Below are 25,490 nucleotides of genomic sequence, written 5' to 3'. Positions count from 1 at the left end.
TAAATTAAACTGTGGTTGTGATAAACGATAGACAATTTCCCAACAAATAAAAAAACAAATAAAATACAAGTATTGATTTAAATTTTTAATTTAATTACAAAAAAAACTAATATTTTAATAAAGAAAATACATTTTTATTTTCTGTCAACAACTATTAGTTATAATATTTATACATTCATTGTACATTATACATGAATATAAATTTAAGCATATATCATACACTAATCACTGTATAAATTATATTATACTTTTTTAAAAACTTATTAATTATTCTATCTTAAAAAGTGATGAAAACAGCATCATTTGTTGTGATTTTTAGTTGTCATATGATCAACAATAATATTTTTATTTTGTTTCATTGATCTTTTGTCTTTCTAAACTGCCTACATAAATAACTAAATAAGTATATTATTTACTAGTATTATATCACTTCCTACTACTTATAGAATATGACATATTTTTATGGCATTAATATCACTAGATTTCAAAATCTTTATTTTTTAAATTAATAAAAAAAGACTTATACAATATTATTATTATTATTATTATTTTGTATTAAATTTAAGTTTATGTCTATGGTTGTATAGTATTATTTTTAAACTTTAATTTGTTATTGTTTTTAACTTGTACTAAATATTAAATTTTCTCTAACATTATTTGTTTATAAGTAAAAACTAAAAATATGTTATATCAAAATAATTAATTATTATATTTAAAATTAAATTATCCTTTTTTATATAATATTATCTTATTTTTACTTTTAATTTAATAATGTATAACTTGTAAATTAATTTAATAGGTATAAAGGTAAAGCTAATATTAATAAAATATACTAAGCTAATCAAATTAATTTGTATTCTTCTTTTGATAATATTATGTTTATACTTGATTACAATATAATAACCAACTATAGATTTTGTTTTCAGTAAAAAAGATTGACAATTAACTATATTACTAAAACTATGACCAACATTAGTTTATATTATAATAAGTTTTTTTTTTTTTAATCTACACGAGTCTTACTAAAACTTAACAAATTTAGATTTAGAAGTAAAAAATAAATATAAAACCTCAAGAACCCCAGTTAGGTGTTATTAATTATTAGTAATTTATGAAAATTATACCAACTCTAACGTTATTTAACATGAACTATTTGTGTAAGTAAACGTTGTGTGATAAAATAGTATTATATTTAAATAAACAATAAAATGTGTTAAATTGTGTTACCTATTAGAAAATTGAACTAGTCTACGTCATCCAAATTTGTATTATACTTTTGTTGTTTTTATTATTTAATAAATATTATTTTATACAATTTATTATTTTTTTTGTTTTGCTCAAAAAAAATTGTACCTTACTTATTATGTTATAATAATAATAATAAACTTATGGCTGTAATAAAATATCTTAATATGTAAACAATCATTAAATCTGTGCAAGAATAGTTTTTTTCATTGGTACTACTAGAACGATGCTTGCCATCTATGAACATTTTAAAGTTGTTGTAATATTTTACATAGGTACTTATAACTCACTTTAAAATGATAATATTAATAAAAGCATATGTCATTGCCTAAATAATATTCTTACCTTTAAATTTGATAATTTACTCTAATATTAAAGCTAACATCACAAAATGTGTTCTGCTGAACGCAAATTTGCTATGATGTACATCAGTAAGAAAGAGACAATACATGCGTCCTCTTAAATATAAATTAAAATAATCATAACACTAAATGCCGTCCTACTTTGAAGTATCAGACTGCAGACTGTCAGTTTGTAGATATGTATATTGTCTATATAATGCATAACTGGTGTGGTTACAAATTGTGTTTTAAAACTTCGTCTGGTAACGTACTTATCCATGTGAACGAGTGTTAGGGTTAACTTTACAAGTTAGTAATTACTACAACAAAACTAGTTCAGCTGGTAAAGTATTAATTGAATAATAATAGTAATATTAATATTTTTTTATAGTTATTCTTTAAATATCTTCTAATCTTTTAGGTATTCCTATTAAACATTCACACATCCTTTAGTTTATCCAGACATATGTTATTATCAATTTTTTATCGTATGATTGGTAATGTTTTGAACTTCATAATTAAGCTTAAGTGATGCTTTTGAAAAATAAATTAACTTTAGTTAATTACATTTTTAATGCGCTTTAGTTTAAGACTACCTTACACTACAACCGTGCTATAAACTAAGCAAACTTAGTAAACTAGTAAACTAATTTATAGATCTATGATATTATTAAGTATTCTTTTTAAATTATAAGCAAATTATACATAGGTACCAATCTATCTTATTAATATTTTTTATAAATTATTCAATTAAATGAAAGACAAAATGATTGTCCCTTTATCGTGGTGTCATCTGACATCTGGATAATGTAAGAGTGCCACAAAACAAATGATTTTTTATTTCAATCTATTCTGTGTGTTGTACTGTTTTCTTAGAAGAGAGAAGACCGTGAATCATGATCGTGGTAGACAGTCGTGAACTCGTTAATTTGTGAATTTGTGATGTTCATCTTTCTTATCAATACATTTCGGGTGCCTACCGGCCACATATATCTATGTTATGATATATATATATATATATTCTGTGGTACCGGCGTCCCGCAGCATGCCTTGAGATATTATCAATTACCTCATATTATCATAGAATCATAAACCTATAAGTAAGCACAGATAAATCTATAGATTGAATCTATTCTGTGCTATGAGTTTATGCTTAGAAATTAGAATATAATATTATTTTATATTAATCCACCATAAAATTAATAATATTTATTTATAATTTATTACTTATCTACATCATTAAATATTATTATAAAAGTTGAAGGTATAAATTATGAATTATGATGTCAAAATATTCTAAATAATCTGTAAGTTTAATTTACAAGACATTTATTTTTCAATTATTTTAACTTTTAAGATATTATCTTAATTTGTTTTAAGTGACCATTTTATACTTTTAATATTATGGTCATATAATATTCAAATATATTTACTCTATTATAATATAAAACCGATACCTTATAACATACTCATATCATTGAGTTTCATACTTTCATTAAATAATGTTAAAATAAGCAATGTTTAAAAAAATAAGAAGTTTTGTTTTTAAATCTTTTCAATATTTCTGTGTTGCTCACTGTATAACAGAACATGTAGCAGATATATTCTTAGTAAGCACTTACCTTAAACACCTAATTTAACCAGCTAAATTCTTATTGAGAAATTTTAGTGTTCAGGTGATTCCATGGAACCATCAATTCACTCGGGTGATTTGGTAATTATTCAACGTTCTTCAAAGATGTTCAACAATGTAGATAAAGGAGATGTAGTTGTTGCAAAGTCACCTGAAGAATATAACAAATTCATTATGAAAAGAGTAAAAGCTGTTGATGGCCAAATGGTTAGAAGAGGAATAAATTATCAAGTGGTAATGTTATAAAGAATTGTATTGGTATTATTGGAGACTTTGTTTTGAAAACAATCCTACAATAAAAACTGATGGATAAATCATTTTAACTATATAGTAGAACCCTTTTCGTCTACCATTCTGGTTGATCTGACCGTACTATTATCAATATTTAGTATATTATTTTAACTTGGATATATAATAACATATATAAAAAATACACATAAAATAATAAAATATAATTATGTATTTATTTTTAATTTACTTTTTGTTCTAAATAATTTTTTATTGTATGTACATTAAATTGTACATACTGTAATTCCGTATTTTTGGTTCTGATAATCCAACCATAACCCCAGTCTCAAAAATTAAGAGTGATTCTACTGTAGTTACTACTGTTTAACACGTGCATCAAACATCATATGATCACTCTCTCCCATCCACATTCATTTAAATACATTGGTATTCAACTTATTGTTTTGCTTTTAACAATATACTATTCATTTCTAACTTCTAATTTTGAATTTATCTTTCAGTGCACAAATATTAAATGTACTTGTTATTTATTTATTAAGATTTACAGGCTATGCCCTCTAACAATAGTGCATAGAGCATAGCACAAATATAATATACAATAAGAATGCTAAATTTACAGTACTAAGATTTATATACGACAATATTTATTAATAATTTAATATGAGAAGGAGGGGTCCACATTGGCAATGTACATTAATATGCCTAATGGGTTCATTTAACATATCATTTATGGAGGATAGTGGAATGGAAAAAGGGACTGAAATCTGAATGTCGGACAGATCGTTGAGGTACTTTAAAACTAATCAGTGATAGGAGAGTAGGTGAATCTGTTTTACCAGATAGAATATTTTTTAAGAACTATTAATAAACACTTAATTAAGTGAATGTCTGCGATCAGCCAGGGAATAACCAGCAAGATAATGATTTTTTTTTGGTATAACTACTAAACTACCAGTTATTATTGTTCAAATATGGTAAAGTTTTGTACATCCACTATTGTTGTTATGGTCTAAGTTTATTTATAGCACAGTTGGACAGTTAACATACTAAGTCTTTTGACTTTATAAACTTTTCTATATATATTTAGTTATTAATTTGTGTTTAGGTACCAAGAGGCTCAGTATGGTTGGAAGGTGACAATCACACAAATTCAACAGATTCTTGGGAGTTTGGTCCTGTACCTAAAGGATTAATACATGGTCGAGTTATTTGTCGAATTTGGCCCTTGTCACATTTTACTATGAAAATTTGATATGGCTAATGTAGTAAATATATAGCACAAATAAAAAATTGGAATTGATGATTATATTTATTTGTAAAATATTTTATTATATAATGTTATACATTAGATTTTTAAACTTCATATTAAAAATCTGTAACTATTAAGTATTATTATAGTGTGTACTATTTTGTTTGATAAAAAGATATGTTTTTAGACTTCATAAAAAAAATAAGATTTTATTCATTTAATTATTTATATTATGTACATTTGAAAAGAAATCTACTTAACTTAACAAAGGTTGAAAACTTAATTAATTACAAAATAATAATAATAATAATCTCATATACTTAACTAAGGTGACTATAGTATTTAACAAAGTATATTAAAAAGAAAAGTAAATAATAAAATTAAATTTTAAGTCTTAAAAATGTACAAGTTATTAAATTAATTAAAACACTTTTAATTTAACAGTTAACACATTACTCTTGGTTTAAATGAGGAAATAGTCTTTTTTATTAGCCACTTATGCTATAAACTAATCCATTATGTGTTTGCAAATTTTGTTCATCGTCAATTTGGCGTTTAATAGTTACATGATAACTATGATTGTCCATTCGAATGTTACAGTCATCATTTTGTATATTTTTACTACTTGACATACTCATTCTCTTCAGTGACCCTGAATGGAAACGGCCACCTTCTCCTCGTATACGATTCATGGCATGTTTGTGGCGTGATTCATACAGATATTTCTAAAATAAAAATGTATTACATTAAATTTTATCTATTTTAAAATTTTAAAAATATGTTGTTTACTTGTCGAGTTTTTGGAATCTTTCCTTCTGCCTCTAATTTTGCTCTTGCTTGCCTTCTTTTCAGTATTCTTTTATACTGTTTAGCATTTACATACAAAGGTTCTTCTTCAAGAAATTCTGCTGTTGTAGGTACTCGTTGAAATTGATTATTACTGGAAGCAGTCCCATTTGGTACCATCTATAACCAAATATATAATTATATTTGATTAAATTAATGGATACACTAATATTAAAACTGCTAAAAAGCCAATAATGTTATTAATTTAAAACTTTAAATTAGATATTATTTAGAAAAATATATAATAGAAAATTAGAAATAGCAATAATCTATCTCATATATAAGAAAACTAACCCCACAAACAAGAAAATAATTGAGGGATTTAACTCCTTGACTACATATCAGATTTTAAACTAGAAGTTCTGATATAACTAAAGTGACTCTTAGAATCTCATATTAAAAAGTAACTACTGAGCATATCTTTTCAATCAAACATACTTCAGAAATGTTATTATATAGATAGGAAAGAAGTTTATTCATTTTAAACAGTTGTAATATAATAGTATATTATGAGATAAACTACAAATAAATTACATTAGTCATTTTAAATACGTCTAGCACCTAAGATAATTTTAATTAATACAAGGATAATGCTTTTCAGCTTAGTACCAAAGTACTAAAGAAGAGGTAGTAAGAACACTAGCGATAGGCCTAGATGTGAAATATTAGTCGAAAACACAATACTTGCATATCCAGATATTTTCATATTGAATACTTGCTAAAATAGTTGTAAATACTAACACATACCTACTTGATATAGTAAGTGGGTTTAGTAGTTAATCAAGGAAAAATTTAAAGTTCAAAAAATTAAGTCAAGTCAAGACAACATTGGATAAATTGAAAACTTGAATAAGTTTAATAGCCGAAAATGAAGTTAGAGTAATATTAAAGAGTATAGTAGAAGCATCAAAGGTTCTTAATAACATAGAAGATAAAAACGATTTGATTAAATTAAATCTATGAATATCAATATTACCATAACAATGTTCTGTTGGTTCTGGGGAACTGCTTGTGCAACAGTAGTAGCTGTTTGAGTAACAGTTGGTGAACCACCAGATGGTGGACTGGATAACTGCATGATATTTCCATTTATGCTTATTACTGAAAATATGGTAAGTAATAATTATAATTATTGTTACTTATAAATACCAAAATAATTTGCACTAGTGAAAACATAAATAAACATACAAGTTGGTTGGGTTTGTTGTTGAGCAATCGATTGCCCATTATCAACTTGTACAGGCTGGTAAATAAACGTTTGTCCGTCAGGTGTCTGAATCAACTGTGCTTGCGCCTGCTGCTAAATTAAAGTCCACGATAAAAACAAACATTAACACTGGAAACGCACAGAAGAAGGAACAAAAAGACAATGTATGCATACTTGTACAGGCAGTTGAAGTAGCTGCAACTGCTGATTGCCCGGTGAACCCAAGTGCACTGACTGTCCAGCATTCTGGGGTACAGCATGAACGACGATCTGCTGACCGTTAGCGCTCTGTATCACCTGGCCGGCTTGGACAACTTGCACCTGATTGTTGGACGTCGGAATCGCTTGGACGACGGTCATGTGTCCACTACTCCCGTCTGAGCCGATCTGTTGGTCCATGATCGATGGGTTCTACTACTTCCACTAAAAACGGTACATTCGTTATCAGACCCATAATAATTAGTATACAATGTGCGATGTTGACCGGACACGGAAAGTTAATACGTAAAAAAAAATTCTGATATGTTAAGGTGGCGGTTTGAGGAGAAAAAGTGAGATCGCGGTGTAACCGGGAGCCGGACAATCCGAAGGCTCCGGATGTAACGGATTTCCCATTACGAACTCGACGGTACGAGCGATGGCCGCTACGAACAATGTCGTCATAGCACTCGAGATCAGGACTCCTCGCCGAGGTCAGAGCATAAAATGAAGAATCCGGAAGCCCTTTAGCGGGTTTACGAGTGCATTACAACTAGCTTAAAAAGTTTAGTGCAAATTTCGAGGCGAACTTACATTGGACAGCGGGATATTGGTCCGGAGATTATTCCAACGATTGGCCGAAATACTCGTCACCAATGAGATTATGCGACACCGCGCAAACGTCAGACAGCAACGAGCAACCACGAATTGGCTTGGCCTCTTGCCGTCGACCAGCCAATCCACAACACAGTACGCGGAAGCAGTGCTACCACACACCTGGAGCAAAAATAAGCCCCGCCAAACACCTAATTACCATAAATTCAATATTTTAATCATATTTAAACAAAACAATTTTTTGATCGAACGTTAAAAATTGAGATACTCAGATGTCAGATCGTGTTATACACTTATACAATATAGTGTTCTATAGACTGATAGTTGATACTCTGATAGTCTATCTTAAAACTTAAAATAGTCAATCGATTTAATCACGATATGAATTAATAAATAAGATTTGGAGGTTGAATTATATAATAAGGGTAACGCCGTAATAGATTAGGTAATAGGTAATAGTAGAGAGCCTAGATAATATCTAGGCTCTCTAGCAGGGGCGTATTTAGAAATGTCTTAATGGGGGGGGGGAGGGGGGCACAAACAAAAAGTTCAAATTTGCATACATGGGGCATAGAATTGTAAAATTTCTCATATAATAAAAATTAGTATAAAATACGGTGAATGGGAGAGGCACGGGCCCCATGTGCCCCTCCCTTAAATACGCCCCTGCTCTCTAGGTAATAGGTACAGATTTTCGGAATATCAAAGTATCTGACAAATTCTGACTATGAAAGTTAAATAAAAAGGGAAAAAATCCTGATTATTGCTAGACAATAACTATTTTGGCATCCAATTTAATTTTTGAATTAAATTGTACTATAAAATACACCCATTGATTTTTTAATAAACGTCCTATGACCAAGTTTTCAAAAATTCTCTCACAGGACATTTCTTAAGTATTATATTTACGACATTTACGTCCTATTCTATCGTGTTAACAATAACCAAGGAAATAAAAATAGGTTAAAAATTAAATAAAATGGACAGAGAATGTTATTTTTTTGGCTTTTACAAGTCATTTTTAGCAATGAAATTGTGTTATTTGTTTAAATATAATTTTAAATAATTATTAGATACTTGATTTTTCTACAAGAAAAGAAACAATACATAAAGTAGTTGAATTTCGATCAATTTGATTCTCAGTAATTCTCTTATATTCTATAAATTTGACTACGAAATCAAGACAAAAAAATGAAAAGAATATTTAGGACCAACTTTAAATTTTTTAGTTTAAAAAATTTGATATTTTTGTAGTGAATGGTTAGGAATGTTTGACTAAGTAATCATCCTTTAAACAAAATAAAAGGTAAATAAACGAGAAAGAAATAATTCCTAAAACTACATTTGTTCATTCAAGAGCAATGTATCAAATTAATTTAATTTAAAGAAAATCAATTATTTATTTCCATTATACAAGGCGATTCTTTTTTCATTATTTCATCAAGTGTTGACTTAATTCATTTTCTTTTTCAAAATATTTTGTATCATGATTTTTTCAAACTGTATGAAATTTTTATTTTTTTTACCTTTTTATTTATTACTGAAACCACTATCAACTTTTGATTTTCATATGGTAACCTATATTTAAATTGTAATAAAATAGTAGGGCTATTTTTTTTATGAATTTTAACTTTAAAATCATTATTTTTCATTTACTGGTTAGTTAGTTATAGATGCTCAAGTTGGGTGGTTTGAGGTTTTTAGGTGTTCATCCTACAGGTTATTACGGCTGTGAGGCATTGGTATAACTACAGTCAAAAAATAATCACTGCGTAGATATTTGATAACAAGGTTATTACTTATGCAAATATGTACCTTTTATTATCTATTACCCATGTTACTACTAGTCTTCAGAAACAAGAAGTACTATAAAAACCGAAAACCGTCCAACATTGAAAAGTTATATCTCGCTAAAAGATAATAGATAACAAAAAATAATAATTTGAGTGTTAAAATTAATAATAAAAAAAAAAAAACAGCCCTATTTATTTAGTATAATTTTAAATGTAGGTTACCATTTAAAAATCAAAAATTAATAGTGGTTTCACTATTAAATAAAAGGGTAAAATAAATTCAATAATTTACAAAATAATGAGTGTATAATGATAAAAGAATCATCCTGTACATAAAAATATGAAATATAAAATTAAAATAAATTTAAATATTTAACTTAGCATTAGTTTTAGCAAAAAGAAGTGCTCATAGGTAAACACATTTCATACTTAAAAATTGTTTGTATAATTATTGAGATTGATTATTATTTAAAACGTAACTTTTAAGATATAGTGGAAGGGACTTTTTATTCTAATTTTTGAAATGAAAGTGTTGTAGTATATCTTTGATTTTAAACATTTGACACAAAATAAAATATATATAAATTAAAGAGAAATAATTTGTCCAAGTGACATGTCAACATTCAATAAAATAAAATGCAGGAAAATTATTATTTATTTCTGTTGCGTTTAAAACATAGAATTTTAGTTTTTATAAATTTATTAACTTATAACATACATTTTTAACTTTAGTATAAGTTTTAACAAACATTTTTTATACTTAAACAATATTTATAAAATTATAGTAATATTGAGTATTATTCAAAATTTAATTTCAGGATGTGCTGGAAGAGTATTTTTATTTAAATCCTTGAAATAATGATGTTGTAGCGCATCTCTGGCATTGATACGTTTACTTGGATCATAGATCAGCATTTTCTATACAAGGAAATTGATAAATATGTTTAATCTAAATAATTAAATTTAATGCTGTAATTAATTATACTTGAAGTAAATCCAATCCCACATTGTTTATATTCTTAACGGATTTTTTTAATATATTTTCGCTCCATGTAGGGAATGAAGGTTTGTAGTCCTTTAATTCTGAAACACCAGGCCATGTATTTTCATTTGGTGTAGTTAATATCCTAAAATAAACAACAATTACATAAACATTAATAATGCATCACTATCATCTAAAATAATGTATTATGTATGTAGCATCCACATATTGTCAGCCAATGTGTGGTAATGAGATAGATTATAGTTGGAAAAACTTAGTTTGTAAATATTTATAAACGTTTTTTTTTTAATCATACAATTATTCTAAGTGTGTTATTTAAATTGAATGAAATAATTTTAACTTTTTAAGTACATCACAACACTAAATTTTTTTTTTAATTTTGAGTTTATTGGTGTATTATTGTAGTCAACATAATGAAAAACGTTTTGGTAAAAATCTAAAGTTAAAAAAATGATTACTCAACAAGATAATGAGAGTTGATGAATAGCTACATGACGTCATAGAGTCGACGACAAAGCAGCCTCCTATTTTTTACGTGTAAAAGTAGTTTGATTTACACAATGATTTAACTTAAAATAGTATTTCAGAATTAATTTTTTTCATAAACCTAAGTATATTTATGTGCTTAAGACGATGGTGTGATTTAAATTGAATATATCTTGTTGTTGCATACATATTATAAATTATAATTTAATAAAATTATTGAGTTTGCGACTCACATTATTTTGCCAAAATTTTATCATCAAATTTTAAGAAATTGACTACAATAGTTTTATCTACTATAAAAAAACTGAAAAGTATATCATCATTATAATTACACTAGTGTCATAAATAAATAAAAAAAAAAATTTTAAAATATTTTATTTAACGATTAAAATTGTGTTAATTTAGACACTTTTACACTTAAAACACGCCGCTGTTCCGACTTCGACTCATAACATAACATGCATATTTTCAAATGCCTGTATCTCATTGAATAATTAGTGTTTAAGTGTAAGACCCACACCATATTTCTTAGATAATGACATACTTTAAATTTAAGCAATATTGTTTTTAAAATATTCAACAAACTCAATAATTTTTGTTTCAAAAATACAATTTAACTCAATATTTTTTTAAAACTGAAAAATAAAATTTAATGAAAAATATTTTAAATTCAAATAGTTATTTTTAATAAAAATAATTCTATGCCCAAAAATATAAATTCTGGAGTGAAGGTGCTTGCTCTATTTCTGGCTTCACTCAAGTTCTTCAACATAAGTCTTTCCCCCACTCTTTGATCAAACAATATATGTCATTGTGTTTATGTATAAATCCTATAACACTTAAATAACATATATCCTATATAAATATAATGTGGTCTACAATAAATAATAATAAACAGATTTATGCCTGCCTATTTTCCAAAATAAAAACTGTGGTTCTTTCTTTATTATAAATTTATCTCCTTTTAATTAAATGTTGGAATGTTTATGTTTACATAACTGTATATTATTCTATAAAGTGTCAAAGCACATAGCAAATAAATAATTAATCTAATAACAAATAATTCAATTTGTAAAAATAAAAAAACTTAAATTACTGGAATAGCTAGCTTAGTAACTCAAATCAATAGAATTAGAATTAAATATTTCAGTTTTCTATTGCCAAATTCAAGTCTGACAGTCTAAATACAGAAAGCTAATGGTTTATATATATATTTTTTTTTTAATGAGCTTCTATAAATATTACTAATATATAATGTTCTTATAAACAAATTATTTGACATATACTAACGTATTTTTGATATATTGTACACCTTTAAAAATATTTAAAAGCAAATGTGAATAAAGGTTTTTATAAAAAATAGTTTAAAATAAATTTAATAAAAATAAGAATTTGTGCATGCCTGAAAATATGAAAAAGTTGATCAATTTCTGAATCCCCTTGAAATAAAGGTTTTCCACAAGCCATTTCTGAAAATATACATGCAACGGACCACATATCAATTGGGCAACCATACCGTTGTGTATTTAATAACACTTCAGGAGCTCGGTACCACAATGTTACTACCTAATAAAGAAGTAAAAATATTACTTTAATAACATTTTGTAAATAAAAACTAAATTTTTATACATACCTCATGTGTGTAAACTCGAATTGGCAAACCAAAAGTACGACCCAAACCAAAATCAGCTACTTTTAATACATTATTTTTTATATCAACTAATATATTTTGCGGTTTTAAGTCTCTATGTAATATTCGTCTTACATGACAATAATATATGGCGACTAATAACTAAAACATAATCAGTGCAAAATAGGATGATTATATTTGATTAACACAAAAGTCATAATCATGTCTTAAAATTTACCTGATAAGTAAAAGATTTAGTAATAATTTCATCTAAGTGTTTTTTTGGCCTAGAGTCTATGAATTTTTTTAAATCCATGGGAACAAATTCAAATACTAAATATAACCGTGAGTCATCCATTAGTATTTCCCTTAAGCTAAGATTAAATTGATTAATTAATATGTAAACATAAAAATTTTAAATTTAATTAAAATTACTTCACAATATTTGGATGGTTAAGTTCTTTTAATATACTAATTTCTCTGATAGCAGTAGCTGGTATACCTTCATCTTCCATTTCCATACGTATCTTCTTTACAGCTACAATTTCTTTTGAAGAACGTTCCATACATTTGTACACAACTCCATAGGTTCCCTCACCAATTTTTTCTAATTTATCATAAGCATCCATAATAACAGTTCTAAAGAAGTAATAAAACAAAATAAATTTAGTATATTATACGTATAAGTTTAGTCTAGATAATAAATTTTGATAATAAAAATAAGTAAAATATATATAAATTAAAAATACATACATTATTTAGTTTTTGTTTGAAAAGAACTAAACAATTTCAAAACTAGTGATTATCGCAAGTGTTAAAAAAAACTAAAATGAATATCTCACTGCAGATTTTCCACCTTAACATCTTCTCATGACTAAGGAATACAGAAACTAAGGCTTCTTTATGAAATCTTAATATATAAAATATATGTGACACTTATGTACTTTATATTTCAATAATTTTTTTAATATATTATATTTTACTTGTTTTTATTGCAAAAGAGAATTTACTTTTTAGAAAACATAAATCTAGTTAATATATATTCAACATAATTTACTGTAATAAATATTTCATAAATCATTTATGTATAGTAAATAAACTTAAATTATTAATGATTTTCAAATTATTTATTTTCAGTTTATGGTCTTTTACATACTTACACAATAGCTCATAAAAAAAAATTGATAAAATTTGTGTGAATATTTTTGTTTATGACCCATAAATGATCTAAATTTAGGTGGTAACCAAAAAAGAAATAACATCGTCGAACAATGTTTTAGGTATATATGTTCAAAGAGTTAAAATAACCAAAAAATTTGTTATATAAAACTTCCTTATTGAATACTTTAAGGATAAACAAAATAATAATTATTTTAAATATCTATTAATTTAACATTTAAAATTGTATATCTATAAATTTTATTTTTATTAAATATTTGACTTTTAAATAGCTTAAAATCAAAATAAAAGAAAAAAATGATATACTTAATCAATATACAAACAGGGCAAATCACTATATTTTTATCCCATTTGTAAAAGATATAATAGTATAATACCAGGAAACCTGGAAACTGGTTTAGTACATGAAAATAATGTAGAAAAACTAAAAATATTATGAATCTATAATAACTTTTCTGATATTCTGCGAATAACTTTTTTACCAGATATATTTTACATAATTTTTAAGTACATGTGATATCTAGATTTTGATTTTGGAAATATTATCTTTTTAAAATTACTAAATATGTACAATGAAATTTAATATTACCTATTCAGTATAAGATTGTAGATATGGTAATTGTTCTTTAAAATTTAATTAAACTTACGAAAAAATAAAACACACATATGTACACTTACCTTGATTATAAATCTAAAAACAATCGAATTTGAATAACTTCAAATAGGTACACGAACAGTGTCTATATTATAGAAGTATTATTTTTTATTAGATGTCTACAATGTCAACTACAAATACACTATTTCGCCGTTCTGTATTTCCAATATAATTTCTTTTAGTGAATGTCAAAACCAGACATTTCACATATTAGTATCAGACGAAGTGACGAGTGAATATCGTACGATACTAGTATACTACCATAGGGGCAAGCAGCATATTATAGTTAAAGAATATTTACGACTGAAATGTTACATACCAGTATACCACATATAGTCATAGAGAAAATATAACCGAATAACCGATTCAAAACTAACAATAAATAATTGAAATAACTATTCACGATCCACCGGTCACTGGCTATTAACTTAATACTCAAAAAAAATTATATTGGGTAGTTACTAGTTTCTATAATGGTTCATGATTCTTTTCTTACTTTACTACATTCAGTCCTACTTTGAATTATTAAAAACATATAGACAAATTGGACGGTTATATTCACAGTGCAGCCAAAGGATAAAATACAACATATTTTAACCTAACAGAAAGTTATTACACAGAATAGATTAATCATGCTTAAAACTTTATTGATAAGGATTAAGGGGTCAGGACTCAGGATCCGTTTTTGATTCTTATTTTTTAATACTTTTGTCTTTTGTGTTAACTGTTTTACAATTTTGCATATTAACATTATTAATCATTTTATCTATTGTGTCAATATTATTAAAAATGTCTAACTATAGTTTAGATAGACAGGTTTTTAAATATAATTTATTTATCTTGAGTCTTCTATGAGTTTTATGTGTATTCTTTTGACACTGGCATTAGCAAAAAATAGCAGTTATTAAAATTTAAGACATTGTAGCCATTGTACATAGCGGTTATACCATAGAGTAATATAGTAGTAAAATTACTCAATTGAAACAAAAGAATTAAACCACTATACTTTATTAGTTTTCAGAAATAAATAATAATTTATAACAATTTATTTATTATATGTGTTTATAATAATTTAGTAAATGGCACAGATTGAACATCTGATTTTATATTATATTTTGAGTATGTCAGCATGTGCAACAAGTTCATAAAATATATAGTCATAAAAAACTGAAATTACCTTCAATATTAGCATGTAAATAAAAATAGAAGTATAAAAATACATAATGAATGTTAAGCTAAAACCAATTTAATTTTTGATTTCTGTTCAATTGTTAAAATTCACACATACTATACGATATTCAATATGTTTATTAACAAAGCATATATAATGTATACAAATAAATTGTATTGTGTATGTTTTTTATATATACTAAATCAATAAAACCATGGTATCCACGATAACCATGATTTATTATTATCTTCTATATTATTTATTTCTTTTTCTTTTTCTTCTTCAACCTTAGTTTCTTCCTAAAATATTTTTTAATATAAAAGTAATTAATACATAACTTATTTCAACTGTTATACTTTTAAATAGTAAGTCATTAGGTATATAGGTAATATATAAAAAAGTCAGATATAAAACTGCAAAAGAAGCTATAGGGAGCCATGTTATGTGTGTCTCACTTCAGATTTTATTTATACAATATTGTTGTACTAAAGCAATTTAATGCTATTTATGTGGTCTTTTCAATATTTTGAAAAAATATTGAAATTGATAATTACCCAAAAGTGAAACACACATATATGATTGATTTTAAATACCAATTGTAATAAAATAAAAATATAATTTAATATAATATTTTACCTTTAATATTCTTTGATTTTCTCGAAATGCCTTTATAGGATCATCATATTGTTTAAATTCACTTAAAATCTCTCTTACATCTTTTTCTTCATTTGCAAAGACCACTATAATTTTTGTTTAATTATATCAATATAAATATTCATATTTAATCAATATTCATAACAGTTACAAATAAAAAATTTTTTGTTGAAAATAAAACCTTACAGTATAATCAAACCTTTTAAGAAGTCTGCAAGGTCAATAAGCGAGTTGTCATTTTCATCACCATTCCATCTAGGTATAATTAGAGTGTTATAAGGATGAAGTTGCGTCCAACTCGTATTCCAATCTATTAGAATTACTTTTGATAAATCACGATTAATTCTTTCAATATTTTTTACTAATTGACCATTTCTAAATTCAGTACATTGACGTGATAAGCGATACTGAATCCAACCATTAGGATCAATTTCATCTAATATTGGAGAAGTAATCTTTAATAAAAATAAAATAAACAAATAATAATGAAATACATTATAATAAATCGAATCAAAATAAATTAATATAAAAATAACATACATAACCATTTTCAGCCGTGTATACAACTACCTCGAAAATCTTTCCAACTCTTTCCAAAAAATAGTCAACATTTGGTCTTTTTTTAAATCTCCATCCTGTACTGTACTGAAAATACAATTTAATTTATAATTAAAAAACATACAATTACAGTATTAATATCTTACACTCCACTCTGGATGTACAAGAAGATCAGTAATCTCCAACACAAGTGTATATTGAGGTTTATCGTAATAATCTGGTAATGAATCTGGTAATAATTTATTGGTTGCAGGAATTGTAAACAACTAAATAATAATATATACATTTAAATAAAAAAAAAATGGTTATCAAGAAAGTAGAAACTTATTGAACTTATACTAATTTATAATATAGTTGAATATTACTACTAATATATAACTAATTTATAATAAAACCTAAAAACATAACATACCTTATGATAAAATTCTATTCTAAAACATATCCGTTCATAGATTTTAATAATTAGTGGAATATTTTTGTTTTCTTTTTGAACTAAATCATCGTCTTCAAACACTGTTTTTAACAAAAATAAAAATAAATTATTTAAAAGTTATTAGGTTTTTAGAATAAGCATACTTTAAATTTTATTAAATAATTTAAATTAATGGTAGAATAGGTACTAGAATTAAAGTCATGTTGGGTTTGATTATTCAAAATCATGACAGTTGTTAATACCATTAAAAAAAACTATTATTATTTATTTATAATCAATGTTAATACATATGGCACATAGTAATTACTTCATGTGAAATTTGATGAATAAAACTAAGATCAAAATTGGTTAATTGGAATATTAATATAAAACTAAAAACATAATTTTGTAATGTATAATTGGATATTAGTGGTGTGGAGAAATAGGTTGTCCCCAGGAATGTATACAATGAATGAAATTTAAAGATTCAAACAATAAAATTAAAAGTTGAATCTTGCTTAATTTTCACAATGGGGTAAAATCGTCTAACTTTCAACAAATACACACATTCAAATATTCAATCACATAATTTTTGAATAAAATTATATTATAAGAAATTATAACTAATATTTTTTTATAAATATTAACTAAAAATTATTATCAATATTATTTAATATTGATTTGTTAAAATGTATTTAATTTGTAATACTTTTAAATGTTAGAAATAAGTAGGTACAACTGTACAAGTTTAAAAAGATTTAAAAAAATTTACAACCTAGTAAATATCCTCCAAATGCTAATAATGATACACCAAAAGCCATTGAAGCAATTTTTAAAGATTTCACTAAGAGCTGTGTTAAACGGCTTTTTTCAGTTCTAGCAGAACCATTAGAAACATATCTCGGCAGAATTGTACGTTGATACTTGGACCAATTATCTAAATAACAATTTAATTCATTATTTATTTATTTATCAAAATCATATTATAATAACTTAATAATAAACTTACAGTGCGAAGATAAAAATGTGTTTTGGCAATACTTTGAATTCAAAGTAAGAATTATTAATTTATAGTTACAAGCACAAGTATTCATTTTATTTAAATATATTTTTTTAAATTTTTATTCAACATTGATATAAATTGCAACATTAATTTTGATAAATTGTATGAAAATAATTTACCGATAATTATAATTTATATAATTAAAGTATATTTTTCAATAGTTTTGACATTTATATTTAATAATACATGTACAATATACAAAATGTACTTTTAAATTCATAATTGTGATTATTTTGAAAACAAGAATTTCATAATTAAAAAAAAAATGTAATAATATAAATGGTACTTTAATACATTATACATTTAGTATTAAGATTTCTAGTATTTAACATCTACAAATGATAATTTTAATAAAAAGTAGTACCTATTTTTTATTATTTTTGTTCAAAATCCAAATATTATGAATATGCACAGTGTGTGAATATGAATCCACTTTGAATTATGATTATGTTATCAATTTTAATGTTCTACCAACGAGATAACCTAAGAAAGTACTTTTTGATTTTTGACTTTTATCATTTCACTATTTCACGAGTGTCCATATCTTTTTTTCGGATAACAACCACGGGAATTGTGGAATTTAGTATTTACTATTTAGTATTTACACTTTTTAGATGTCTCATGCATGTGCTCGTAATAACTAATGCGATCAACGAGAAGTTAAGAAATTAGAAGTATAGAGAGCTTATTCTTTATAACATATCAAATATATCAATTGTTAATCATGAATTTTCAAAATTTAAATTTATCAAAATTCTTGTGCGATCAGCTTAATGCGGTTGGTGAGTACCTATTCATGTTACTGTAACGTTCCTACTTCCTACATATCTCCTGAAAAAGTCCAACAGTATTTTATAGTATTCATTGGAATACTATACAAAACATTCTAAGTTCATATATTTTTGAATATATTTAATTATTCTATCCAAAGAAAACACGATTACTTTTTGGCTTGCCTCTGATTTGTCATGTCTGATTATAGCCTATCTTGAGCTCCTCTATACATGTTCTGTCCTCACTCTTCAATAGATCCTTATTGATCAATTAACATGAATTATCATATTCTTATAATACACAATGATGTGGAGATTTGTTTATATAGCTATAACCCTATTATTTTTTGTGTTTATAGAAAAGTTGCATTATCTCTGTGTAAAGTGCATTTAATAATATATAAAAGTATATTCCCAACATAGATTGTTGTCAATCTTATTCGAAATGACTTCGATGTACACTGAAAAATGCTGGACATCAAATCTATCTCTTTTAAGAACATATTCCTTTCCCTATTATTTATTGTAATATGTGAGTTTACCTCATAGTATATTATATTGTATGGTATTGAATAACAGTGTATATAGCACTAAATGCAGTATACATAAATTATATTTTGATTCATAGAACTTACAACAAGTTATTTATATAAATGTTATTGTATAAATAATAATATTTCATTCTATTTAAATACAGGCGTCAAATCACCGACTGAAATTCAAAAAAATTGTATACCAAAAATATTGGATGGAATTGACTGTATAGGTTGTGCTAAAACTGGAAGTGGTAAAACGTTAGCTTTTGCTTTGCCTATTCTTCAAAAACTTTGGGAAGAGCCTTATGGAATATTTGCTCTTATTCTTACACCTACTAGAGAACTAGCTTATCAAGTAAATGCATTGTTATTATTTTAATTTTTTAATTTATTAAGTCTAAGTACACATTAACTAATGTACTCATTCAATTTTGTAGATTGCAGATCAATTTGCTGTAATTGGTAAACCTAAGAATCTCAGACATTGTGTAGTTACAGGTGGAATGGAAATGATAGTTCAAGCACGGGAATTATCGAATAAGCCCCATATAGTGGTTGCAACACCTGGAAGGTATTTACTTACACATACCTACACTCTAGGAATAAAATACATTTATTTTATTTTACTTTTTACTTAGACTTGCCGATCATTTGGAAAGCTGTGATACATTTTCATTGAAACGTATTCAATTTCTAGTATTAGATGAAGCAGATAGATTATTAGGTGGTAAATTTGATAAACAAATTACTACTATTTTTAATGCTCTTCCAAAAGAAAGACAAACTTTATTATTTAGTGCCACCATGACCGATACTCTCGAAAAAGTTAAAATGATAACAAAAAAAAATGTAAGTTAAATTATTAAATTGCAGATAATTAAATATATTTAATTTTGTTATACAATATTTTATATAATTATTATTTCTTATACAATAACATTTGTCTAGTACAAGAATTCAAGATAATTTGAAATTAATTTATACTTTTCTAATGACTTGTGTAATTTTAATAATTTATATTTCCAGACTTTTCATCCATAATAAAAAAAAAAATTGAGTGAACTTTTATAATATCAAATTATTTGACCGATTACTACTATATATAAACTTAAAGACACAATATGATACTGTGTTAAAGAAAAAAAAAAAATTTTTAAACACCAACATTTTTTTCTTTGAAAGATTACTTTTTACATATAAATATTTGTTTAGATAGGTTAACTCTATGTTAATTTGTATTTACCTTCATAAGCAAAGTTAGAGAAATCTGAAAAGTTATTCTTTTTTTATTTACATTTTTGTTCTTCAATATTTTATTAAACTTAATATTTGTAATACAGAATAAATTAAATAACTGTATAGATTAACATTTAAATCTATACAGTTATTTAATTTATTGTGAGATTATTATATTTTTGCACTCACTCTTATAAATAGTTATAATAAATATTGATTTGTTAAAATAATTTTTTATATTTTTAGACTTTTGTGTATGAATCAACTGCTGAAGTTAAAACAGTTGATGAACTAGAACAATTTTATGTGCTTTGTCCATATAATGTAAAGGATGGATATTTAGTAGAAATAGTTAGAAATTTCCGTGAAAAAGATGAAAAGGGACTGATTATGATATTCACTGATACATGCAAGTAAGTACAAATACATAATATAATAAAGTTATGTCTAAAACCTTCATGACATTAATTTAGTATATTTGTATTTTATGATTAGTATGCATTACCATTATAAAAACCAAGGCTGCACCAGAATCATTTATTCAGGTTTTGGATTTTTGGTGTTAAAAGAAAATGTGGGTGTTTCTGGTTAATGAACTTTTCTAGTTACAGTTAAATGTAAATTTATATGGGTTGATTACAGTTAATTCAGATGTTAAAAAACCCATGTTTTAGATATTAATATGAAATTTTCTTTGCGAATTTGATATAGTAATTTTATTTGATGTTTAAAGCAAATATAATAAAAAAACATATACTTACCATTAATCAGTAATTTTGGTTTCTTGTTAATTTGGGTTTTTTCAATCGGGTGTTGTATAATACGTGTTTGGATTTTACAATTAATTCGGGTTTTGGGTTACATTCAAATGCAAAGCCCTGGTAAAAACTGGAGACATTTTTTTCCTAATGTACCTAGCATCAACTAATAGTTAATTCATTTATAATTCGCATTATTAATCAGGGCGCACAGCTTATCTAAATGCAGCAGGAAAAAAAATTTCTTAAAGCTTTTACTTGATATAATAAGATTATTATGTAATACAAATTAAAAGGGAAACAGGAATCCATTTTTATAGATAGAGATTAGTACATATAATAGTATTATAAATACTTCAAAATAATTTTATTGTAAATAATATTATAAAATTATAATTTTTATATTTCCTCTGTTTAAAAATTATAACTCATTTGTTATTTTTAATTTATAGATTAGAGAGAAGGAATTACTAAAAAGTACAATTTAAAAATACCTAACTATAATATCTATATCTTTATATATATAAATTTGGTGCACGACAGGTATGATGTTATGGATGGATTCCGAAACTACTCAATCGATTTTGGTAGAATTATGATCAATGTTTGTAATTTTGTCTTTGTCATAAGATAGAAAAGTTGTTATTCCGATTAATTGCCTCAATATATTATTACCTCTTTATTATGTATTAGGGCTGTGCGATTATTTAATCGGTTAATAGATTGAAAAAATGAAACGCTAGGCAGACATTTATGCAAAATTGATATGTTGGACATATCATTTATACACCAAATCAGAAAACCAAATATAATTTTTATTCTCACATTAAATGTTAGCATTAGGCAACCAAACTTAACACGGATGCATTTTGTATGGGAAATGAAGTGCACGGGTATAGCTAGTAATAATATTAAAATACCCAAAATCTTAAACCACCATGAATTAAACCTTTTATCTGTGCGGAGGCACAAGCACAAATAGCTTGTTGTATGCTGGTATTATTGGGAGAGGTCAGAAAGTAATACAGGTTGTCGACGATGTGTTAACACCCGCCGCATAAAACAAATATGATTCGTCAATGTCAGCAGTCAAAGTGTTAAAGAGAATGTATATTTTAGCCTCGATACCAAACCAAATTAGTATTACATTAACTTAAAAAAATATTTATTGATACAAACTGATTGCATGTTATACTATTTATTAAAATATTTTATTTTGTAGAAACTGTCAGTTGCTGCATATGACATTAAATGAAGTTGGATTTGACACAGTGTCACTTCATGCAATGATATCTCAACGTCAAAGATTAGCAGGGCTAGCAAAATTCAAATCTCATGTTTCCAAAATTTTAATTGCCACTGATGTTGCCAGTCGTGGTCTTGATATTCCTGCAGTGTCATTAGTAATAAATCATATAATTCCAAACAATGCTACTGATTATGTTCATAGAGTTGGAAGAACTGCAAGAGCAGGAAGACAAGGTCGTGCTGTATCTATTGTTACCCAACATGATATAAAATTAGTTAAAGCAATTGAACAGAAAATTAATATTCGATTAAAAGAATATGATGTTTCAGGTAAATTTTAAATCTTTAATATATATTTAAATGATATATAAGGCTTTTTGTTTTAGAATTTTGTGAAATATTCTAATAATATATTTAAACAAATATATATATGGTATAAGGATAAGTAAAAATATTTAGACAGTTAATTCTGAAAATAATTACTCTATTATAATGTGTCTATTCGAGACTCATTTAATTAGACATAAATAATTAAATATAAATAAACCAATTTTGCGTCACTGGTTACTATATTTTTAAGGATGAACTGATACTAGAACCCGATACTCAATATTGTTGGTATCAGTTATATATCTTAATATTAACTCATGATTTTTACCTAAAGTATTGCTTTCAAATATGTTTATGAACCACGGACGAAAAGTCTGGGAACAAAAAGTCCGAATTCAAGTTTTATAGTCAGACATAAAGTCCGAAAATACAAAATATTTTATGTGCCTAATTAATATTATTTTAAAATTTTAATAATGCTGTACACATATTATTATATTTTCGTATAACTAACAAAAATATAACGGAAATCCACTATAGTAGTATAGTAAGGTAGGTTATCTATAATAATGACAAATTTATACTTTTTTATTATAATTATGATATACTATTTTTTTTTTTTAGTTTTAGTTTAGATTAATGTGTTAATAAATAAAATAAAATTCATTGTTTCTTAAAATGTTTTTAGTTACAAATAAATTTTAATATTGTTGTTCTAATATGTTGTAATAATTTATATAATTATAAAAGAAAATAAGAAAATAGAAATAATAATAATAATAATATAATGTGTATAATATATAATGTCTACAAACATTTTTAAATTTTTAAAATAAATATTAATTATATAAAATATTTTATATTTTCAAACTTTTTGTTCGACTATAAAAACTGAGTCCAGACTTTTTGTTCAACTTTTTTTAAATTGGACTTTTTGACCGAATACCTTTGTTTATTAGTTTTATTTTAATAGGCTATATCAGAGTATGAGATATTGGCCCATCCCTAAATATAGGTTAGGTAACTTAATTTGTGTAAACATTTCAATATTTATTTCTCTACCATAGTTCATAACAATGCTCTTTTTTTTTTTTTTTCATTCTTGTTATCTGTTTATTTTAAATATTCGTCAGTAGTACAATTTCTAATTATTATTTTATCTTTTTTATAGGACTACATGTTGCCAAAATTTTGACTCAAGTACATGTTACAAAAAGAGAAGCACAGATAAAATTAGATGAAACTGATTTTGATGAACGACGTTTAATTAACAAAAGAAAAAAATTAATAAATGAAGGCAAAGATCCAGACAAAGTAGAACAAGAAATCAAACGTAAAAGAAAAGAAAAAAATCGACAACGATATGAAAGAAAAAATTTAATTAATAAAAACTGTGACAAAATTGGTATTAATAGTGAACAAGATACAGATGATCATTTTAATAATGTTGAAAAATGTGAATAAATATAATATATAATTTTATTTTATTTTGTATTAATCCAGACCTAAAATGTCCGCTGTTCAATTGTATTATCTTCGTCTTTCTTAGGTATAACATATGCAAACATCTATTAAACCATTCCAATTATGTGCTGTTAGCTTAAATATTAGAGTAAATTAATTTATTATAATAGTTAAACGTAAGAAACTAAAAACATTATCTGTGTCTTTTTTTGGTTTTTATATTATTTTAATTTTTAACTGAGCTATGGATATTTTTGAATATTAATATTTTAAATCTCAGTTAAAAATTCAGTGAGAGAACACATAATTTTTTTACTTTTAACTTTTATAATAGGTCAATTCATCCAAATATTCAAGCTAGTAATACAAAATGTAAATTACTGAATGTACATTTTATATATAATGCAGTAGGACAAAGACAGCACATGTGGATACAACACACTCTTAATAATGAAGTACAACATTTAATTATTGCATTAAAAATTAGAACTAAGTCTAAAATAAAATTACTGATTGATTAAATATTCTGTGAAAATGGCTTTCCATTTACATAGAAGTTGAATTATATTAATTTAATATAATCTATTAATTGAAAATTAATTTTAATAATTTCTTTGTAGATGCTTAAAGGTTAAATTCAAACAGTATTTTGATAGGTTATATTATTAGGATTTATTAAGTTCAATATTTTGATTCAACTTGTACATTTAAATCTCAGTATATTATCATTTGATAATATAGGAGTTATTACTTATAATAATATTTTAATATTGAGTTGTAACTATAAATTAGATTGTTAAAAGAATAAATATACACATTGGCCATATTGTATTTTTAAATATCAACTTGACTGTTTTTTGAGCTTTATATATATTATTATTATTTATTATGTCGATCATGAAAAAATAAACAAGGTTTTAGAAAAAATTAAATTACTCAGGTACTGAAAAATAAAGTA

At 25.0% G+C, this 25,490-nt stretch overlaps 5 protein-coding genes across 12 annotated transcripts; 2 read left to right on the top strand and 3 right to left on the bottom strand.

The window, feature by feature from the left end:
- The first annotated feature begins 2,703 nt into the window (after positions 1–2,703).
- Positions 2,704–4,776, top strand: LOC132916991 (mitochondrial inner membrane protease subunit 1). Of its 3 annotated transcripts, none has more exons than XM_060977486.1 (3): positions 2,704–2,893; positions 3,256–3,453; positions 4,574–4,776. In XM_060977486.1, the coding sequence occupies exons 2-3, from the start codon at positions 3,271–3,273 to the stop codon at positions 4,718–4,720; spliced, it is 330 nt and encodes a 109-aa protein (XP_060833469.1). In that variant the 5' UTR covers positions 2,704–2,893; positions 3,256–3,270; the 3' UTR covers positions 4,721–4,776. The 3 variants fall into 3 exon arrangements, with proteins under 3 accessions (XP_060833469.1, XP_060833470.1, XP_060833468.1); XM_060977487.1 differs by lacking the exon at positions 2,704–2,893 and adding an exon at positions 2,908–3,196 and having other exon boundaries at positions 3,263–3,453; XM_060977485.1 differs by lacking the exon at positions 2,704–2,893 and adding an exon at positions 2,909–3,196.
- Positions 4,777–4,906: 130 nt separating this feature from the next.
- On the bottom strand, positions 4,907–7,724 carry LOC132916990 (nuclear transcription factor Y subunit alpha-like). 2 transcript variants are annotated; one of them, XM_060977481.1, is made up of 6 exons: positions 7,563–7,724; positions 6,945–7,193; positions 6,752–6,863; positions 6,540–6,664; positions 5,507–5,683; positions 4,907–5,442 (listed from the first exon to the last, which is right to left on the bottom strand). In XM_060977481.1, exons 2-6 carry the CDS (start codon positions 7,167–7,169, stop codon positions 5,206–5,208), a joined length of 876 nt encoding a protein of 291 aa, XP_060833464.1. In that variant the 5' UTR covers positions 7,170–7,193; positions 7,563–7,724; the 3' UTR covers positions 4,907–5,205. The 2 variants fall into 2 exon arrangements, with proteins under 2 accessions (XP_060833464.1, XP_060833465.1); XM_060977482.1 differs by having other exon boundaries at positions 6,752–6,860.
- Positions 7,725–10,013: 2,289 nt separating this feature from the next.
- On the bottom strand, positions 10,014–14,863 carry LOC132917361 (cyclin-dependent kinase 1-A-like). Of its 3 annotated transcripts, XM_060978076.1 has the most exons (8): positions 14,649–14,863; positions 14,353–14,414; positions 12,931–13,134; positions 12,734–12,869; positions 12,499–12,657; positions 12,268–12,431; positions 10,362–10,503; positions 10,014–10,294 (listed from the first exon to the last, which is right to left on the bottom strand). In XM_060978076.1, the coding sequence occupies exons 3-8, from the start codon at positions 13,122–13,124 to the stop codon at positions 10,178–10,180; spliced, it is 912 nt and encodes a 303-aa protein (XP_060834059.1). In that variant the 5' UTR covers positions 13,125–13,134; positions 14,353–14,414; positions 14,649–14,863; the 3' UTR covers positions 10,014–10,177. The 3 variants fall into 3 exon arrangements, with proteins under 3 accessions (XP_060834059.1, XP_060834057.1, XP_060834058.1); XM_060978074.1 differs by having other exon boundaries at positions 14,353–14,863; XM_060978075.1 differs by lacking the exon at positions 14,353–14,414.
- Positions 14,864–15,619: 756 nt separating this feature from the next.
- On the bottom strand, positions 15,620–18,637 carry LOC132917360 (mitochondrial import inner membrane translocase subunit TIM50-C-like). 2 transcript variants are annotated; one of them, XM_060978073.1, is made up of 8 exons: positions 18,552–18,637; positions 17,900–18,061; positions 17,125–17,225; positions 16,859–16,978; positions 16,695–16,799; positions 16,354–16,609; positions 16,137–16,240; positions 15,620–15,799 (listed from the first exon to the last, which is right to left on the bottom strand). In XM_060978073.1, exons 2-8 carry the CDS (start codon positions 17,943–17,945, stop codon positions 15,704–15,706), a joined length of 828 nt encoding a protein of 275 aa, XP_060834056.1. In that variant the 5' UTR covers positions 17,946–18,061; positions 18,552–18,637; the 3' UTR covers positions 15,620–15,703. The 2 variants fall into 2 exon arrangements, with proteins under 2 accessions (XP_060834056.1, XP_060834055.1); XM_060978072.1 differs by lacking the exon at positions 18,552–18,637 and adding an exon at positions 18,134–18,416.
- A 70-nt stretch (positions 18,638–18,707) lies between these two features.
- Positions 18,708–24,550, top strand: LOC132917401 (probable ATP-dependent RNA helicase DDX49). Of its 2 annotated transcripts, XM_060978120.1 has the most exons (8): positions 18,708–18,969; positions 19,320–19,492; positions 19,658–19,851; positions 19,934–20,067; positions 20,135–20,345; positions 20,979–21,145; positions 22,713–23,068; positions 24,240–24,550. In XM_060978120.1, exons 2-8 carry the CDS (start codon positions 19,429–19,431, stop codon positions 24,530–24,532), a joined length of 1,419 nt encoding a protein of 472 aa, XP_060834103.1. In that variant the 5' UTR covers positions 18,708–18,969; positions 19,320–19,428; the 3' UTR covers positions 24,533–24,550. The 2 variants fall into 2 exon arrangements, with proteins under 2 accessions (XP_060834103.1, XP_060834104.1); XM_060978121.1 differs by lacking the exon at positions 19,320–19,492 and having other exon boundaries at positions 18,710–18,969.
- The last annotated feature ends 940 nt before the right edge of the window (positions 24,551–25,490 follow it).

This window comes from Rhopalosiphum padi, chromosome 1 (assembly GCF_020882245.1).
Source record: "Rhopalosiphum padi isolate XX-2018 chromosome 1, ASM2088224v1, whole genome shotgun sequence".
In the NCBI taxonomy this organism is placed as follows: domain Eukaryota; kingdom Metazoa; phylum Arthropoda; class Insecta; order Hemiptera; family Aphididae; genus Rhopalosiphum; species Rhopalosiphum padi.
Note: the sequence above shows the minus strand (reverse complement) of the source record. Positions and strands in the feature narration are given on the sequence as shown.

Coding starts and splice junctions, on each gene's coding strand:
- LOC132917360 (XM_060978072.1), bottom strand. CDS start 18,218: ATGAATACTTGTGCTTGTAACTATAAATTAATAATTCTTACTTTGAAT. Junction 16,979..17,124: donor GAATAGAATTTTATCATAAG/GTATGTTATGTT, acceptor ATTATTATTTAG/TTGTTTACAATTCCTGCAAC. Junction 16,241..16,353: donor CCTTGCAGACTTCTTAAAAG/GTTTGATTATAC, acceptor CAAAAATTATAG/TGGTCTTTGCAAATGAAGAA.
- LOC132916991 (XM_060977485.1), top strand. CDS start 3,104: ATGTTTAAAAAAATAAGAAGTTTTGTTTTTAAATCTTTTCAATATTTC. Junction 3,197..3,255: donor ATGTAGCAGATATATTCTTA/GTAAGCACTTAC, acceptor GAGAAATTTTAG/TGTTCAGGTGATTCCATGGA. Junction 3,454..4,573: donor GAGGAATAAATTATCAAGTG/GTAATGTTATAA, acceptor ATTTGTGTTTAG/GTACCAAGAGGCTCAGTATG.
- LOC132916990 (XM_060977481.1), bottom strand. CDS start 7,169: ATGGACCAACAGATCGGCTCAGACGGGAGTAGTGGACACATGACCGTC. Junction 6,864..6,944: donor TACTTCAACTGCCTGTACAA/GTATGCATACAT, acceptor ACTTTAATTTAG/CAGCAGGCGCAAGCACAGTT. Junction 5,443..5,506: donor AGATTCCAAAAACTCGACAA/GTAAACAACATA, acceptor TTTTTATTTTAG/AAATATCTGTATGAATCACG.
- LOC132917401 (XM_060978120.1), top strand. CDS start 19,429: ATGCTGGACATCAAATCTATCTCTTTTAAGAACATATTCCTTTCCCTA. Junction 20,068..20,134: donor GTGGTTGCAACACCTGGAAG/GTATTTACTTAC, acceptor CTTTTTACTTAG/ACTTGCCGATCATTTGGAAA. Junction 23,069..24,239: donor AAAAGAATATGATGTTTCAG/GTAAATTTTAAA, acceptor TCTTTTTTATAG/GACTACATGTTGCCAAAATT.
- LOC132917361 (XM_060978074.1), bottom strand. CDS start 13,124: ATGGATGCTTATGATAAATTAGAAAAAATTGGTGAGGGAACCTATGGA. Junction 12,870..12,930: donor AACCATCCAAATATTGTGAA/GTAATTTTAATT, acceptor ATTTAATCTTAG/CTTAAGGGAAATACTAATGG. Junction 10,504..12,267: donor CAACTTTTTCATATTTTCAG/GCATGCACAAAT, acceptor TGTTTATTTTAG/GATATTAACTACACCAAATG.